Raw genomic sequence first — 19,112 nt, 5'->3', positions numbered from 1 at the left:
CAAAAGAAGGGCATGCAAATGTCTTGGGGAAAGGAAACTATCTGTGCTTCCCTTCCTAAGTACACACATGTAGGTGAGTGTTTGGGGATTAAATATTTGTAACAGTTTTTCTTATTATTTGCATATACTGTTTCAAAACTATTCAAAATTTAACTATACATCATGAACATTTTACATCATTAAATATACAGCATTTGATTAGCTATCTAAACCATATTGTTAGGCATTTAGGATGCTTCTAGTTTTTCACTGTTATAAAGAATACTGTGATAAACAACCTTAATAATAACACAACCTTAATAACAACATTTAATGAACAATCCTTCCTAGAACAATAAGTATATAGCTTATTTTAAAAACATTTTACTGGGGCCAGCACTGTGGCATAGACGGTAAAGCCACCACCTACAGGGCCGGCATCCCATATGAGCACTGGTTCGAGTCCCGGCTGCTCCACTTCTGATCCAGCTCTTTGCTAAAGCAGTAGAAGATGGCCCAAGTCCTCGGGCCCCTGCAACCCTTGTGGGAGACCCCGAAGAAGCTCCTGGCTCCTGGCTTTGGATCAACACAGCTCTGGCTGTTGTGGCTAATTGGGGAGTAGACCAGCGGATGGAGGACTTCTCTCTCTCTCTGCCTCTCCTCTCTCTGTGTAACTCTGACTTTCATATAAATAAATAAATCTTAAAGAAAAAAAAAAAAACAAACAAACCACTTTACTGGGGACCGGCATTGTGTCATAGCAGGTAATACTGCCACCAGTGATGTCAGCATCTCATATGGGCACTGGTTCGCGTCCCAGCTGCTCCACTTCCAATCCAGCTCCCTGTTAATGGCCTGGAAAAAGCAGTGGAAGGTGGCTCAAGTGTTTGGGCCCTTGCTATCCATGTAGGAGACCTGTATGAAGCTGGTGACTTTGGCCTGGCTAGCCACAGCCATGGCAGTCATCTGGGGAGTGAATCAGCAGATGGAAGATCTCTCTGTCTCTCCCTCTTTCTCTGTAACTGTGACTTTCCAATAAATATATAAATCTTAAAAAATTCACTATGTAAAACTATACAAAATTATGAGCACACCCATGTACTCATCACCCACCTGCAACAGTATAAACATGGCAACTTTTTTTCTCTTATCTCCTACTCTGGATTATTGTGAAGAAAAGCTCAATAATTTTATTTCATCATGAAGAATACATATTTCTAAAATATAAAAACTGAAAAAATCAGTATGTAGGTTTTTAAAGTCTACATATAATTAAATCGGTATCTACAAAGGCACTATTTTATGTCTCTAATCTAGGAAAATTCTTGATATGCTTCATCCTCTCCACTGTTAGTTTTTTAACTTGTGTCAAATTCAACCCTTCAAAGTTGTTTGTTTTAACTTGCATTACTTGGGTTAAAGATGTCCTTAGAAACATTATGGGTTGGGGTGGGGTGGTGTGGTAGTATAGTGGGTTAAGCTGCTGCATGCAACGCCGACATCCCATGAGCCCCGGTTCATGTCCTGGCCTGCTCCACTGCTGATCCAGATCCCTGATAATGTGCCTGAGAAAGCAGTGGAAGACGACCCAAGTGCTTGGGTCCTGCCACCCACGTGAAGTTACTGGCTCCTGGTTTTGGCCTGGCCCAGCCCTGAACTATTGTGGCCATTTAGGGAGTGAACCAGCAGATGGAACATTCTCTTTGTCTTTCTCTCTAACTCTGTCTTTTAAATAAATAAACAAATCCTTAAAAAATATTAAAGTTCATCTTTTCCAATAAGGACGACTAAATTCTGTAGTGAAATACTACACAGAATTCCATTAGTTTCTTGGCTTTCCACAGCTGACCAAATTAACTAAGAAGTAATCTGCTATGGAACCTCCAGTTTCAGACTAAACAATTTCTTCCCATTTCAACAGTTTGGCTTTTCTTTATGTATCTGTATGACTTTAGCTGTGGCATTTCTTCTAAGTATCTGTTTCAATCTCCTCTTCCTTTTCAGTGTATGGTGCTATTAGACAGGACACAATCTAGGTCTCATTTTGTCAAATTCTACCTCCAAAAGGTCCACAGTTTTTCTTTGCTTCTCTGTTATCACTGCTGTTGTTAGTTCAGGGTAGAGTTTAAGGCTTCAAACTCCCCTCTACTCCCACCTACCTGAATCCCTGACAAAGGTGCCTTATACATACTAATAGTCTCATGAATAAAAAGGAACTGGTTTTATTATTAGACCTGTACATGACTGATAGTACCACAGTAAAACTTTGGTAAAAGGCATATTATAAAAATCCAGTTAGAGCCCACAGCCAAAACCCCCAATCTAGCAGCAGAGGAGGGAGCAGGGCCTGTCAGGGCAATCATTCCCCTCTGCTCACCACAGAGGCAGCAAGGACAGGTGAGGCATGGCTCGGGGAGCACAGGAATCCACCAGCTGTGCACTGTGGCCCAACCAAGTGTTCCGACTGTGAAACACTACGGGGAGAGGGCATGGAGACACAGCAGATTCTCATCAGAAGCTGAAACCAAATCAGAGCGGGGCAGAAATAATGTGCTCCAGTACCACTGCTTCCATGAACCTCTGTCTCTTCTCCCTCCTTTCCCACATCACCATAATGACGTCAGTGTGAAAAAGCAAAAATCTGACCACATCATTCTTCTGCTTAAAAACCTCTGATGGGGGCTGGCACTGTGGCGTAGTAGTGAGGAGGGGGCGCTGCTTCTTGCAGTGCCAGCATCCCATATGGGCGCTGGTTCGATTTCCGGCTGCTCCACTTCTGATCCAGCTCTCTGCTGTGGCCCGAGAAAGCAGTAGAAGATGGCCCAAGTCCTTGGGCCCCTGCACCCATGTGGGAGATTTGGAAGAAGCTCCTGGCTCCTGGCTTCAGATCAGTGCAGCTCCAGTCCTTGTGGCCAACTGGGGAGTGAACCAGAGGATGGAAGACTTCTATCTCTCTCTCTGTGTGTGTAACTCTGACTTTCAAATAAATAAATAAATTAAAAAAAAAAAAAAAAAACTCTGATGACAATACATGCTTCCAGGATAAAGTCCAACTTCTTGGTATGGCAGGTGTGGGTTCCTTGCTCCCTGGTCAGTGCCAAAGAGTCAGGCTTCCTCTCTTTGACTCACTTCTGGAACGCCCTACGCTCATTCACACATACCTACCGACTGCCAATTCCCAGAACAACTGAACTGATACTGGTTATATCACTATGCTTTGGGGATGCTTTTGGTATTCCTCCTGCCTGAAGAAGGGCTTACTTTCTCCCTTTGACCTCAGATGGAATTCCTTCCAGCTGTGTTGGGGCTCAGAAAACCACTCCCCAAAGACTGGCACTTTGATATGAGGTCTTAGAAGCTGCCTTGGATTCCAGGTTGCTCTGACTTCCCCTTGTGTCTGCGGCCTCTCATCCCCAGTGTAGCGCAAAGCTCCCTTAGCTGCCTGACTGGGTCTACCAAAAGAGAACTGAAATTTCATTTAAAGGGAAAATCAAACTCACGCTGCAAGAAGGAAGACGCAGAGTCAGGTATCACAGAACTCTGACCCTGGTCATTGCCTGTTCTTCTGAGTCCATTCCCCTGCCCTACAAATAATTTACTTTCCCTTAAAGATTGCCTACACTCCCATTTCCCTCTCTCCTCTCATCACCACTGCTTAATTGTAGAATATTTTCACCACCTGAAAAGGAAACCTCGTCCAAGGACCTAGCACTCACTAACACACTTCATGTCTCCATGGATTTGCCTATTCTGACCAGTTTGTATAAATGGAGTCATGCAATATATTAATATATGGTCTTCATGTCTAGCATAGTATTTTGAAGATTCATCCACATTGTTGCATATATCAGCATTTCATTACTTTTTAAAGGCCAAATAGTGGATAAATCAAATTTTGTTTATACACCTATCAAATTATGGCCATTCAGACTCTTCTATTTTATGAACTATGCTGCTATGATATTCATGTACAAGCTTTTGTGTGGACATATGTTTCTAATTCCCTTGGAAGTAGACTGGCTGGGTCATACAGTAACTATATTAAACATTATGAGGGACTGCATGATTTTTTTTCTTTTTTCTTTTTTTATGATTTATTTATTTTATCTGCAAGGCAGAGTTATAGAAAGAGAGAGAGAGAAGAAGAGACAGAGAGAGATCTTTCATCTGCTGGTTCATTCCTCAAATGGCTGCAAAGGGCAGAGCTGGGCCAAACCAAAGCCAGGAGCTTCTTCCTGGTCTCCGGCGTGGGTGTGAGGGCCTACGCACTTGGGTCATTTTCCACTGTCTTCCCAGGCCACAAACACTGGGTAAACCAAATTGAGCTATTTCAATGTTCTAGTCATTCTACAGATATTTATTGAATGTCCACAACACACTAACTCCAATAGCACGGCAAGGTTATGAAGACAGACTTTGGAGAAGAAAGGCCTGGGTTCAAGTCCCAGCTCTGCAACTTAATGGCTACATGAACTTGGGCAGATTATATAATCTTTGAGAGCTTTCATGGGGCTTGGGAACTTTATCTGCCTCTTGGTGTTGCTGTGAAGGCTAAATAAGGTAAAAAAAGGAGTGTTTATTATCGCTTCACAGCATAATAAACACTCCATACATATTATTATTCAGTGTACTGAAGTCATCAAGGTAAACAAGACAAATGTCTAATAACATAGTGTGATAAAAGCTGTGACAGACATATTTATGAGGTACCCTCTTGTCTTTATTATCATGCTAGTATGAAAACTAATTACATAATATTTACAGAGCAGCATGATTTCCTAAAATATATTTTAAATAAATATTCTAATTAAAGATGTGTTGGCCTCATGAAATCAATGTTTTACCATAGTGAGAAACAAGACATTTTGGGCAACAGAGTTTGGGACTTTGTTAATACCACAATTTCTACGATCAATTTCTCTTCATTTTCACCACTCAACCAGGCAGCTAGACTTAGGAGAAAAATAAAGGTTATTTTTAACTTGGACAAGATTTTTTTATTTGCACCTTAGAGCCCACAATAAGTCAAACATTTTATACAAGGCTAGGATGTAATGAATATTCAAAAGATCATTTTTTAATTTTTGAAGGTGTATTTTTAAATTTCATAGCTATGCTGAAGAGCTCTCTTCAATTACATACAGCTTTTTGCAGCAGACCAGCAGTCATGCTATATATTTTTAATACAAATGTGGACATTTGAAGTGTAAATTTGCTCTTAGTGTAGGATGTCTTAGAAGCCCTTGAGAACACAAACCAGGAGACTGAAGGGTGCTTATGATAGAGAAAATGCAGCTCTGCACCAGGCCAAAGCTGCCAGCTCAGGGGCAGGGTAAGGAAGGAAACCAAAGAGGGGCGAATGAGGAGGAAGCAAAACCAGGTCACTGAACTAAGGCAGCAAATGAAAGCTGGTATGTGAAAGCAGAGACTGCAGTGCTGGAGGAAGCAAGAGCTGCCAAGAAATGACCCTGAGTAATGGTTCTGGACAAACTTGGCAATTTCCTAGAGATCTGCTTCAAAATGAAAAGAACTACTGTTCAGTAATAAAATGCAAGCAGCTCTCGCTTACTGCGACTCAAAGAATAGAATCCAAACCCAAAGAAGACAACAATGTTCTAAGCAGGAGCCTAACTCCTCTGCACAAAGTTTTTCCTAGGATACTTCGTAGTTTGTATGTAAAGGATGAAAGGAACCCGAGAAGCCAGCTAGTAAAGGAGGGACCCAAATGGCTGGATTCATGTTGCTGCTGATTATCTAGTACTGGAGAAAAGAGCAAAAGAAGATGGCGTCAGGAAAGAAGAGACAGAATATGAAGTCACAGCCAAACCAGGTTTATTCAGAAGAATAAACTCCCAGGTGAACACACAGCTGACAGTTGCCAGCGAACACACAGCAGAGAACGCACCTTCCTTTACAGACTTGGGGTTTATATAGTACAAAGCAGTGGGAAGGGGCTTGGGGGTCTGAGCTAAAGCTGGAATGCCAAGATAGTGGGAGAACTTGAGTTAGATCTAAAGGTCCTGAGAGATAACAGTGTGGGCTGGGAGGAGTTAGGGCTGAGGCTTGGACTCTGAAGCTGAGCTGCTGATCTTGGGGGGAAAGAGCTTGGGAGGAGTCCAGGGAGCTGATGGCTGGACTCTTCAGATAGTGCTGTGTCCAACAGTCCAGGCAGGGCAGGGCTGGTCAAGGCAGGGTGGGGCTGTATTAGCAGGACAGAGAAATGGGGGCCTGCTTGCTGTTATGTAGGTGAGGTCAACAAGGATCTAAAGCTTTTTGTCCTTGCTCCATCAGATGGGAAATACCTTAAAAAAAGCTAAAGAATAAGCCTAAGTTTCCCACAGCTACAGGTAAAAGAAAGGATACCTCCTAAATGTTGGTAGCAAAATGAAAACCAGAGAGAGGGGAAGCTCTCTATTTGAATACTCCACTCAATCTACTTTATTTAGAAACAGCTTTAACACTTGGAAGCACAATATTCTCCATACCTTTTTTTCTCCATTTGGAGACAACCTATTTTATCATTCAGTGGGCCATTGTAGGGAAATCAAAACACTTCAAAACCAAAAGAGAACTCAGATGTCATGCACGTTTAGATGTAGAAGAAAGGAAGAAGCACTGGACACAGGACTGACAGCATCTGACATGGTGACCCGGCACTGAACTCCCAGGGAGGACTGCTTGCCTGTGGAAGAGCCAACTGGGCTATGCAAAAGGAACTTTCTTTGTGGTGGTAGAATTTTTTCTCTTTATTTGAGTTAGACTTTGAGTTTCATTTGGATGAAAAAATAATTTCTTTAAAAGATGTAAAATATACCCAAAGTGCGTAAAGAATGAATGATTCATGCATTTGTGTGGATTAGTTTCCTGCACTGTATTATTCAATTACTTAACAACAGGGATAGCAGGGGCATAAGCCAATGCTGGGTTGAAGCAGCAGTGCCAGCTAACTGGGAGACCAGAAGGCTCTAGTGCTGGGATGGCGGAGTAAAATGAAAGGACTGAATTGAAGAATGGGTATTTACCAACCATTACCAAAACACTTTAGCATTTTAACAATCAGTACACTTATGCTGGCATAAATGGTTAAGTACCAGCCTTAGTTCCATTTATTTATTTTTAATCCCAATATTTAGCAAAACTATGTGGCAGAAGAACTCGGATTAAAAGGGAGGGGTTTGCACAGCAGTTAAGATGAAACTTGGGACACCTGCATCCCCTATCAGAATGCCTGGATTTGAGTCCTGGCTCCTCTGCTGATTCCAGCTCTGCTAATGTGTACCCTGGGAGGCAGCACATAATGGTGCAGGTAGCTGGGCCACTGCAAACTGTGGGAGACCCATATTGAATTCCTGGCTCCTGGCTTTTAGCCTGGCCTAGCCTCAGCTGTTGCATGCATTTAGGGTGTGAAACAGCAGATGGGAGATCTCTATTTCTTTCTCTGTGTTTCTCTCTCCATCTTTCAAATATATACAATAAATAAAAATTTAAAAAAAAGAAAGAGAGGGGCCGGTGCTGTGGTGTTGCAGGTACAGCCACTGCCTGCAGTGCCGGCATTCCATATGAAGCCAGGTGTTTCTTCCTGGTGTCCCACATTGAGGGGGGTGGGAGGGTGCAGGGGCCCAAGCACTTGGGCCATCTTCTACTGCTTCCCTGGCCATAGCAGAGAGCTGGATTGGAAGAGGAGCAGCTGGGACTAGAACTGGTGCCCACATGGGATGCCAGCGCCACAGGCAGATGATTAACCTACTGTGCCATAGCGCTGGCCCCGATTATGTAGTTCTGAGGGTAATAAGCACCAGTGGAGAAAGATGGCAGGAGATACTGACATTAATGTAAAGACTTTTTTTCCTTTTTTAAAAAAGGTTTATTTTTATTTATTTGAAATGCAGAGTTACAGAGAGAGAGAGAGAGAGAGAGAGAGAGATATCTTCCATCAGCTGGTTCAGTCGCTAAATGGCCTCAACAGCCAGAGTTGGGCCAGGCTGAAGCCAGGATCCAGGAGCTTCATCTGGGTCTCCCATATGGGAGTAGGGGCCCAAGCACTTGGGTCATCTTCCTCTGCTTTCCCAGGCACATTAACAGGGAGCTGGATTGGAAGTGGAACACCACCAGGGACTCAAACCAGCATACATGTGGGATGCTGGTGTCGTAGGCGGTGGCTTTACCCATGCCGCCAAAACACTGGCCCCTCTCCTCTTGCTCTTAACCACAGATCTCCAATTCAAATAAATGAAGTCATAAAACATGTGGCCTTTATTTTTGGCTTACTTTACTCAGCACAATATTTTCAGAGTTCATTCATACTGTCCATATTGTCATATGTACCAATATTTCATTTTTTTTCTTTTTAAAGATTCATGTATTTATTTCAAAGGCAGAGTTACATAGAATGAGGGAGAACAGAGAGACAGAGATCTTCCATCTGCTGGTTCACTCCCCAGATAACTGCAAAAGCTGGGGCTGGGCCAGGTAAAGCTAGGAGCCAGGAACTTTATCTGGTATTCCCATCTGAGTGGCAGGGGCCCAAACACTTGGGTCATTTTCCACTGCTTTTCCCAGGCCATTAGCAGGGATCTGGATTGAAAGTGGAGCACCTGGGACATGAACCAGTGCCCGTATGTGATGCCAGCATTACAGGTGGTGGCTTTACTGGCTATGCCACAACACTGGCCCCCCTCAATTTTTTTAAAAACTGAATAATATTTTGTTGTATGGATAAGCCACATTTTGCTTATCCACTCAACAATGTATAAACATTTGGACTATTCTAACTTTTTGACTATTATGGATTTACCCCAAGCCCCATATAAATACTAATATTAGGTTCTAGGTCAGCTCACAGAAAATCAATTTCACAAAAGCCCAAATGCTAAGTGACTTATTTGTTCAATAACTAACATTCTAAAAATCAATTCACCTGAAACTCAATTCACTAAAGATCAATTTGCCAAGCTTAGCAAATTCATTGCATTTCTAAAAATCTTTTATTTCTTTCATAGCATTTTGAATATGTGAATGAGTCGGGTTCAGCAATTACGGGGAGCCTGAGATCTAAGGTGTTGGGACTCCCTCCCTGCCTCCAGTTTACTCTGTCCTGTCCTTCAGGCTCATTCTGCTCCTTGGTCTTCTCCCCTTCTCGGGGGTTGACAGGCTGGGCGGAGGCACGCGCTGACTCACACAATCTGTTCTCCCACAGTGGAAGGTTGCAGCTCTTTGCTCCAGCTCCCTCCAGCTGCAGCAGCAGGGAGCTGGGACAGAAATGAAATAAACATTCCTTAAAATGCTGACACTGCAGAAGTACAGACAAGCTGTTAAAAATCATCCAATTAGAGCTGCTATAAAGTTTTGGTTAAAACTTTTTGATGACAATTGGCAAGTTTGGTGAATTTAGCAAAGTTTAAGTGACAAAACTGGAAGTACCCTAAAAATGCTCAATGTTGGCAAAAAATATTTTGAAGGCTTTAAAAAAGAACAGAAAGAAATGAATATAAATTGAAAAATTTCCATAGAAAATGCTGAAATTCTGGCAAGCATTCAGAAGAAAAAAGGTTAGCTAGACTGTGTTCTCTTGGGACCTTTCAAAAACTGAACACTCCTCTAAATGCATGAGGCTAGAGGGGATCAGGACAGAGAGATGGGAGAGCACGCCCACCCAGTCAGTCAAAGCATATTCCAGGGGTAGATGTTAAGTCTAGCAAGTAAGACATAGGTTGAGACACCTGGGTCCCACATCAGAGTACCTGGGTTTGATACCCAGTTCTGGCTCTGATTCCTGACTCCAGCTTCCTGTTAGTGCCGATCCTGGGAGGCAGCAATGATGTTTCACATACTTGGGTTCCTGCCAGCCTTGTGGACTTGGATTGAGTTCCTGGCTCCTATTTGGCCCTGGTCCAGTCTTGGCCATTCCAGGCATTTAGAAAATGAACCAGTAGAAGGAAGCAATATCGCTCTGTCTCCATCTCTGTCGCTGCTTCTCAAAAAAATAATCTTAAAACCCCACTCTTCACATCCTGGCAAAGCACAAAACAAGTGATAGGAAAGCAAAACAAATTAAAATAAACAAAGGATTCCTACATTGTAAGATTCCAATTTACATAAAGCCATGTGTGTATAAAGACATACCTTGGAAAATCTGCTTAAACTGTAAAATATACACATCTAACTTAAGAAAGTAAGATTTGGTAAGGGTGATTTTTTTTAAACTGTACATAAACACTTTTCTTCAGCAAATGTTTAAAACACAATAAACATGTATATATATATATATATATACACACACACACACACACACATACAGGAGGATGTTTTTCAAATTCTTAATGCCTATATTAGAAATGAACTCAAACATAGTTTGATAGTTGGGAAATTTTAAAGAAAGAAAAGCCACAAATCATAGTTTCATTTATATATTTTTGAAATAACTTAGGATTTGTGTTGTTTTTTGTAGAACAATATACAAGAAACAGTCATAAAAGGTAAGGATTTTTACATTTTTTAAAAAATTATTTTCATTTTATTTGAGAAGCAAAGAAATAGATAGAGATACCTTCCATCTACTGGTTCATTGACCAATGCCCACAACAGCCAGGGCTAGGTGAGGCTGAAGCCAGCTGCCTCCCAGGGTTCACATGAGAAGGAAGCTGGATTGGAAGCAGAGGCTCTTCTATAGGATGTGGGAATCTGAAGCATTTGGATTTATTAATAAATAAGTACTTATTTATTTGAAATCAGAGTTACAAAGAGAGAGAGAGAGAGAGAGAAGAGAGAGAGGTCTTTGATCCACAGGCTCACTCCCCAAATGGCTGCAATGGCCAGAGCTGAACTGATCTGAAGCTAGGACCAAGGAGCTTCTTTCTGGTCTCCCACGTAGGTGGGACCCAAGGGCCTGGGCCAGCCTTTACTGCTTTCCCAGGTGCATCAGCAGGGAGCTGGATTGGAAGTGGAACAGCCAGGACTTGAACCAGCACCCATATGGTATGCTGGTGATGCAGGCCAGGGCTTTAACCTGCTGTGCCACAGTGCCAGCCCCTCAAAGCAGTGTTTAACCATTGTGCCAAACCCCTACTTCAGAAAATGGTTTTTTAATAAAAAAAAAAATCAAGCATTGTGGCATGGTTAAATTGTATCCTGGAACACCTGTATCCCATATCAAAGTGTCTGGGATAGAGTTCTGACCCCCTTTCCAATTTAGGGTTCTGTTAATGTGCCTGGGAAGTAGCAGATGGCCCAAGTACTTGGGTCCCCCCACACATGTGATAGACCTGGATGGAGTTCCTGGCTCCTGGTTTCAGACTTGCCCAGTCCCAGGTGTTGGAAGCATATGGAGAATGAACTAGCAGAAGCAAGATCTCTGTCTCCCTCCTTCTATCACCACGCCTTTCAAATAAATAAATTTATAAAATATCAGTGGCATTCTGGTATTCTAAGGGGGAAAAATGTACCAGTCCTCCAAATAAGACATATTAAAATATTAAAAGTTTATCACAATTCTACATAAAAAATAATATTTCTATGGAACTCAGCTTAGCACTGAAAGTTTAACTTTGGGTGGCCGGCCGTGGGTGCAGTGGAGAAAACTGCCATCTGCAATGCCAGCATCCTACAAGTCTCCGGTTTGAGTCCCAGCTACTCTACTTCCGATCCAGCCCCCTGCTAATGGTCTGGGAAAGCAGCATAGGATGGCCAAAGTGCTTGGGCCCCTGCACTCATGTAGGAGACCCAGAAGAAGCTCCTGGTTCCTGGTTCCTGGCTCCTGGCTTTGGCCTGGCCCAGCCCTTGCTGTTGTGGACATCTAGGGAGTGAACCAGTAGATGGCAGATCTCTGTCTCTCTGTAACTCTGACTTTCAAATAAATACATCTAAAAAAAAAAAAAAAAAAAAGATGGCATTGTGGTAGCAGGTAAAGCCACTGCCTGCAGTGCCGGCATCCCATATGGGTGCCAGTTCTAGTCTTGGCTGCTCCTCTTCCGATCCAGCTCTCTGCCATGGCCTGGAAAAGTAGTGGAAGATGGCTCAAGTCCTTGGGCCCCTGCACCCACGTAGGAGACCCGGAAGAAGCTCCTGGCTTTGGATCGGCACAGCTCCGGCTTTTGCAGCCATATGGGGGGTGAACCAGCAGATGGAAGACCTCTCTCTCTGCCTCTCTTTCTCTCTGTGTAACTCTGTCTTTCAAATGAATAAATAAATCTTAAAAGAAAAGAAAAGAAAACCTAGGGACAATTATACCAGAAATTCATAAAAATGGTTATCTATATGGGACAGTTAGCAAACAAAAATAGGAATAAGAGTAAGACTTCTCTGGGTGTACTTTTTTTTTTTTTTTTTTTTTTGACAGGCAGAGTGGACAGTGAGAGAGAGAGACAGAGAGAAAGGTCTTCCTTTGCTGTTGGTTCACCCTCCAATGGCCGCCGCGGCTGGCGCGCTGCGGCCGGCGCACCGTGCTGATCCGATGGCAGGAGCCAGGAGCCAGGTGCTTTTCCTGGTCTCCCATGGGGTGCAGGGCCCAAGCACTTGGGCCATCCTCCACTGCACTCCCTGGCCACAGCAGAGGGCTGGCCTGGAAGGGTGCAACCGGGACAGAATCCGGCGCCCTGACCGGGACTAGAACCCGGTGTGCCTGCGCCGCTAGGCGGAGGATTAGCCTAGTGAGCCGCGGCGCCGGCCCGTACTTTTTAAATATAGTTTTGACTTTTCAACTATCTAAATATTTTAAATGTTCAAAAAGTAAAGTTAAATCAAAAGGATTTAAAAAAATAAAATCCTACAATTAAATGAAACAAGCAAACCTAAATACATATCTACAATATGGAAAAAAAGAATTCAAGCAGACTACAAGACCATGTATCATTCATGAGACATTCTGTAGAACTGAAAAGAAATCTTGAATTTTACTCAGTTGTAGATAGTGGTACAGGTATAATTTAAAAATTATTTTACATGTTTTGAAAGACAGAGCAAATGAGTAAATATGTTGATATTAGGAATCAGGATTTTTGCTATTGGATAAAAGAAATGTAAATATTTATATTTTTATAGGTATAAGAAGAAGGCAAAGAATTTGGTGATACTGGATTTCAATAGGAGGAATTAGTAGGAATTTATGGCTTAAAATTGCTTCCATACAAGGACAATTCAAGGAGTTAGTAGAAAATGGAATGAGAAGATAAGTTTACTTGGGTACAAAAATTCTAAAATCAATGCAGTTTTTTCATAATATAGATTTTCAACAAACTTTCTAAGAGTCTTTGCATGTGGATTTCAGGGTTTTTTGCATCAAAATAAACATTTTAAAATTTCATTTCTATAAAATTTCTGAAGTACCCTCACATATGCATACAGATATATCTACCTATGCAAATATATATGTATGTGTGTATGTATCTCTGTATACTGAAAAGACCCTAGAAGTAAACATATCTCAGAGGAACTCTTAAAAATCCTAAATTAGAAATATCATCCCAGTTTCTTTAAAAAAAGAAAAAAAAAAAACAGGGCTCAAGAAACGGCCAGTTCTAATCCTGAGGCAAAGAAAATTCAAGGTGAACATGGATACATTTTTTTATTTTTTGGCAAAATGTAAGGAAGCACTCAGAGACTTATGGGGACAAAAGGGGAAACAGAAAGTCAGCTTAAAGAAATTTCACTTGCCAGATCTAAGTTAGGAAAAAAAAGGTGAAGGATTAACTAATAATAACAACTGATAAAAAGAATCTCTAAGTTCATAATGATACTTTTCCAGGGGCAAGTAAAGATCTTTACAGAAAAATTCAAGTTAGTAAACATAGAATGGAATTGGAGAAACTACCTTTTTAAAATTAATTCAAGGAAAGGTCATTAATGAATGTAGCCCCACTGGGTGAAATGTTTTGGGAACAGAATTTTCACATGACCTGAAAGTATCACACCACAGCTTCCTAATTTTATAGAGGAAGGAGAAGGGATCTTCACATTTGCCTCATGTCAGTGAGGCAGAGCTTTTCTTGTATCTGTAGACTGTATTCAGTTCTCCTGTGGCGCTGCCATTCTTTCATTTTCTGCTGACTTGGTAGTGGTTTACTAAGTTGAATAAATTCTTCCTATACTTTGGACATTGTAATGCAAACATCTTTACTGAGTCTGTGACTTGTTCATAAGCCATTTTGTATAACACACGTTTTTGATTTTGATATAATCAAATATCTCATTATTTTTATAATGTGTGCTTTTTGAAGCAAATTGAGTTTACCTTTCCATATCCTCAGGGTCATAAAGACAGTGACCTATATGTTCTGCAGGTTACAATCTATTTGGCTTGTTTACTAAGGAGCTGAACAAAGGAATGTGGAAACTATGGGAAAATACAAGCCTGCTTCTATCAGTATAAATTTTTTGTTCAATGAGGGTTCCAACTTTATGTGAAGTCTCCTTTCAATAGTAAGAATCACTGAGAATTGCTACTTAAAACAATACACGATAAAGTTATAGTTTCAGGATATTACAATAGAAAAGAAAAATAAATTTAATCTTACATGAGTGAACAAAACATCCTTCCTGAGCTCTTCGCAACAGTCATTTGGAGTCCAAGCTTCAGCAAACTGCAGGAAATCCCATTTTTCCTTATCTCCTTCCTCTGCCTGAAGTCGTTCCTTCCTACCATTCAATGTACTCCCTGTAACCTGAGCCTGAAAGATGGAAAAACATAAGCACTTTTCACTTGATTTTGCACTTAAATCACAAGCTATCTACTAGAAAATTTTATTTTTCCAATATTTCATGGATTTTAATAGCATAATTACTCAAAATTACAACCAAATTACCAAGTCAGTGAGTCCTTTGCTTAATGAGGAAAAGGGCTAACTATCTGCCTTTTCATAACTTTTATCCAAATATTTCTATATTTTAAAATTTAACCTATAGTATGAGTGTTTCAAATGTCTATACTCAGGGCTTAAAAAATAGTGCAATGGACTATTTGTGCACCACTAAAAAATTCATTATGCTGAAAAATTCTAACTCTCATGCAGGTGAGGTAAGGGCCTTGGTGATTAGGTTATGAAGGTGGAGTGCTCCTGAATGGGATTACCATCCTTATAAAGGGGACCCCAGTTATCTTGCCCTCTTTCTACCATGTGAGAAAGCAGTGAGAAGTTAGCCATCTACAACCTGGAGGATGGCTTTCATCAGACCCTGCTGGCACCCTTGCTCTTTTGAGTACCAGCCTTCAGAAGTGGGCGAAATAAATTTCTCCTATTTTTAGGCCATCCAGTTTATGGTACTTTGTAATAATAGCCCAAAGTTTCTAACACAGAAATTGGAACCTAAAAGGTAAGGGCAATTCTGTAACAAATAGCTAAAAATATGGAAGCACTTTGGAGCTCAGCAATAGGTAGAGACCGAGAGAGCTATGAAGTATATGCTAGAAAAATCCCAGATTGGCATAAATGAAAATTTAAAGGCTATTTTGGTGAGAGCGTAGAAAGAAAAGAATAAACTTGTAGAGAAAGCTTCTGTCTTTTAGAGAACATCAATGTAATTATGAAGAGAATACTGATAGAAATACAGATGGTTGGGGGCCGGTGCTGTGGTGCAGCAGGTTAACACCCTGGCCTGAAATGCCAGCATCCCATATGGGCGCCGGTTCAAGACCCGGCTGCCCCCCTTCCAGTCCAGCTTTCTGCTTTGGCCTGGGGAAGAGTAGAAGATGGTCCAAGTCCTTGGGCCTATGCACCCACGTGGGAGACCCAGAGGAAGCTCCTGGCTCCTGGCTTCAGATCAGCACATCTCCGTCCTTTGTGGCCAACTGGGGAGTGAACCATCGGATGGAAGACCTACCTCTCTCTCTCTTTCTCTCTCTCTCTGCCTCTGCCTCTCCTCTCTCTGTGTAATGCTGACTTTCAAGTAAAATAAATAAATCTTTAAAAAAAAAAAGATACAGATGGTAAAGGCCATTGTGATAGGTCACAAATGGAAATAAAGAATATATGATTGGAAACTGCAGAAAAGGCAGATATGGTTATAAGGTAGCACAGAACGTGGCAGCATTGTGCTCATATTCTAGTGTTTTGTCCAAAGCAGAACTTGCAAGCAACAAAATTATATGTTTAATTGAGGAAACTTAAAGAAGCAATTTGCCTTCTCCTGACAACTTGTTATAGAATGCAAGAAGAGAAAAATGATTTGAAGGCAGAAGTGTTGAGAAGGAACCAGTATGTAAAATCCACGAAATTCTCAGTCTATTGAAATTGCAAAAGATGAGAAAGAGATTACTGAGAATTTGGCCAAGTGACTGATCTGGAGATCTGTATGGATGTGAACCACAGACTTAAATGAGCCATCTCAAGAAAAGTCAGGAACAGAGCTGGGACCACATCAGGGGAAACACTGCCAGTTGGGACTAATGGAAACAGAGACAATGGGGCAAATGATAGACGGTCAGACTTCTTAGACCACACCGGAGTAGACCATATAAGTACTCAGCTGCAAATACGTGTTATTTTTGAGAAAAGGATGGAGGACTCTAGAGGTGATTCAGACTTCATCAGGGCTATCACTCTTGCCATAGGCCCAGAATGCAGAGCCCTGGGTCTGTGATCTCTTGTTGCAGTAAGAAGTACATCTTAGATGGGGTCACAATATAGTCAAGGCATGGGTGGGGCTACCACAGGAAGCCCGTGTTTCTACCCTCCTGGGTCCAAAAAACAGGGCCTCTACTCCAGTAGATCTGGATGGCAGGACCACTACCCCAGCAGGCTTGGAAGACAGGGGGCAGATCCAAAGAGGATTATTCTTGAGTGCAATATCTTACGTAGTTTGCCTCGCTAGGTTTTAGGCTAACTTGGAACCAGACACCCCTTCTTCTTTTCTATTTTTCCCTTGTTGGAATAGGAATGGCTAGCCTATGCCTCTCTCATAGTTGTAATTTGGAAGCATATAACTTTTCTGATTTCACAGGTTCTAGACTGGAGAGGAATTTTGCTTCAGGATGAGTTTTATCTTCATTGGATTTAGATGGTGATTAACATGAGCTATTGAACTTCAGACTTTGGACTTTATGGTTAGCAATAGCATGAGTAAGAGTCTGTGGACTACTGAGATAGAAGAATGTACTGTTCATGCGAAAAAGACATGGATTTTGGGGGGCCAAGTCAGAATATATTAGACTTGTTTCTCCAATATTCCTATCTTGAAGTCCTAACTCTCAATATGAGAGTTTTAGCAGGTGGGACCTTTAGGATGTGATTAGGTCATGGAGGTAGAGTTGGAACTCCAGAATGTTCTCTTGTCCTCTTTCTAACATATGAGGATACAAGAAGTCAGTAATCTGCAAGACAGAAAAAGGCCCTCACCATGCCGGCATCTTGATCTTGGAAGTCCAGCTTGCAGAAATGTAAAAAATAAATTGCTGTTGTTTGTAAGTCACCCAATCCATAGCACTTTGTTATAGTAACCCAAAAAGACAAAAACAGAAATCCTTTCTCAAATACATTCTATATACATTTTTCAAAGCTGGAGAGAAAAAGACATTACCAAAAAGGACAGAGCAAGTAACATCATTCCTGTGTTTTTTAGGGCCTGGGTACAGGCTGTCCACTTCCCAAAATTAGTTACGAACTCAAGAATCCTTCTGGAAAGTCTTTATCTTTGGTTACAAAAAGGACTTAGAGCTTGAAACAGCCTGGTTCCTTGTGAGCTGACTTGATCCTAGCCTCTAAAGTAGAAGGGCTTGGAAGATAATAGGAATCATGGAAATCCAAGCCTCTCTTCTTTGTCTTCTTCTTCTTCTTTTTTTTTTAGATTTATTTATGTATTTGGAAGGGAGAGTTATAGAGAGGCAGGGAAAGATAGAGAGAGAGAGAGAGAGAGAGAGAGAGAGAGAGAGAGAGAGAGAGGTGTTTCCATCTGCTAGTTCACTCCCCAAATGGCTGCAATGGCCGGAGCTTCATAGATATGAAGCCAGGAGCCAGGAGCTTCTTCTGGGTTTCCCACATGGGTGCTGGGGCCCAAGCACTTAGGCCATCTTCTGCGGCTTTCCCAGGCCATAGCAGAGAGCTGGATTGAAAGTAGAGCAGTTGGTTGGAACTCAAACCAGTGCCTTATGGGATGTCGGCAATGCAGGCAGTGGGCAGTGGTTTTACCAGCTACGCCACAGCACAGGCTCCAAGCCTCTCTTCTTAAAGGATAGCAGGTAAGGTAGTACAAGTTGAAGTCTTTTCTGAACTTAATCTCTATTATTAAATTATCGTGGCGTGGCTGGTTATATCTTTTCCCTGAACACATTAAACTCTGCTTCTTGATTCCTGAATAGTATGGATTACAGTAAATATGTTAATGACATGAGTGAAACTCAAGCTTTACCTTACGATTCAACATTCCCCACATAAGAGTGTCTAGAGTTCCATTGGCAATAAGGTAGTGAATATTCACAGAACTGCACTGTCCAATCCGATGAGCACGATCTTCTGCTTGTTTTATATGTCCAGGGTCCCAATACAGCTCAGCAAATACGACATGACTAGCAGCGGTAAATGTTAAACCCTGCACAAAATAAAGTGACGAAACTGAGATGCAAACAAATTGAGAATAAAACATAAAGCCCATATATAATAAAGTTTTTCAGAACATGTTAAATGGAAAGAAAACACTAAAGGACTTAAAAGCAATCAGCTGCTCACTTTAAGCCAAATTAAGAGGGTATATGAAGACTGTATGCTGCAAAATAGTCAGGTTAACTACAAAAAAACACATTTAAAAGCTATTTCAATATTTCAAAAGTCAGTTTGATATATATATTTATAAACAAAATTACTGTATCTTGATGAAAACTGAATTCACATTGCCACTGGAAAAATCTAATAAAATATATTATAAATGAGAATACAATTTCTAACACATGGTATCCATAGCAACGAGGAAGACTTCATTGACATCTTCTTTATTTACTTCATACTGCTGGGCTATAAAGTAAGAAAATCAAGTGTCCAGTCATATTGTTTTCTTCCTGTGATATTCCCCATGTTACATTTCACAGACCCTGAAGTTTACCTCTCTCTCTCTCTCCCTCTCTCTCTATATATATGCATATATATACATACATATATATATATATATATAAAATGCAAATGTACCGTTGAAATGAATGAATTTTTAAAAATTTA

The 19,112-nt window shown here is 41.2% G+C and overlaps 1 protein-coding gene across 14 annotated transcripts in view; it reads right to left on the bottom strand.

Annotated features, from left to right (window-relative positions):
• Positions 1-19,112, bottom strand: part of ZRANB3 (zinc finger RANBP2-type containing 3) — a 303,637-nt gene that overhangs the window by 46,311 nt on the left and 238,214 nt on the right. For all 14 annotated transcript variants that reach the window (XM_070070992.1, XM_070070995.1, XM_070071000.1 and 11 more), the window contains 2 exons: positions 18,313-18,492; positions 14,487-14,639 (listed from right to left, as the gene is read on the bottom strand). In XM_070070992.1, coding sequence (XP_069927093.1) covers positions 14,487-14,639; positions 18,313-18,492 — 333 coding nt within the window. The remainder of the gene's footprint in view (positions 1-14,486; positions 14,640-18,312; positions 18,493-19,112) is intronic.

This window comes from Oryctolagus cuniculus, chromosome 3 (genome assembly GCF_964237555.1).
Source record: "Oryctolagus cuniculus chromosome 3, mOryCun1.1, whole genome shotgun sequence".
Lineage (NCBI taxonomy): Eukaryota > Metazoa > Chordata > Mammalia > Lagomorpha > Leporidae > Oryctolagus > Oryctolagus cuniculus.
This window is presented reverse-complemented; position numbering and strand designations above follow the sequence as displayed.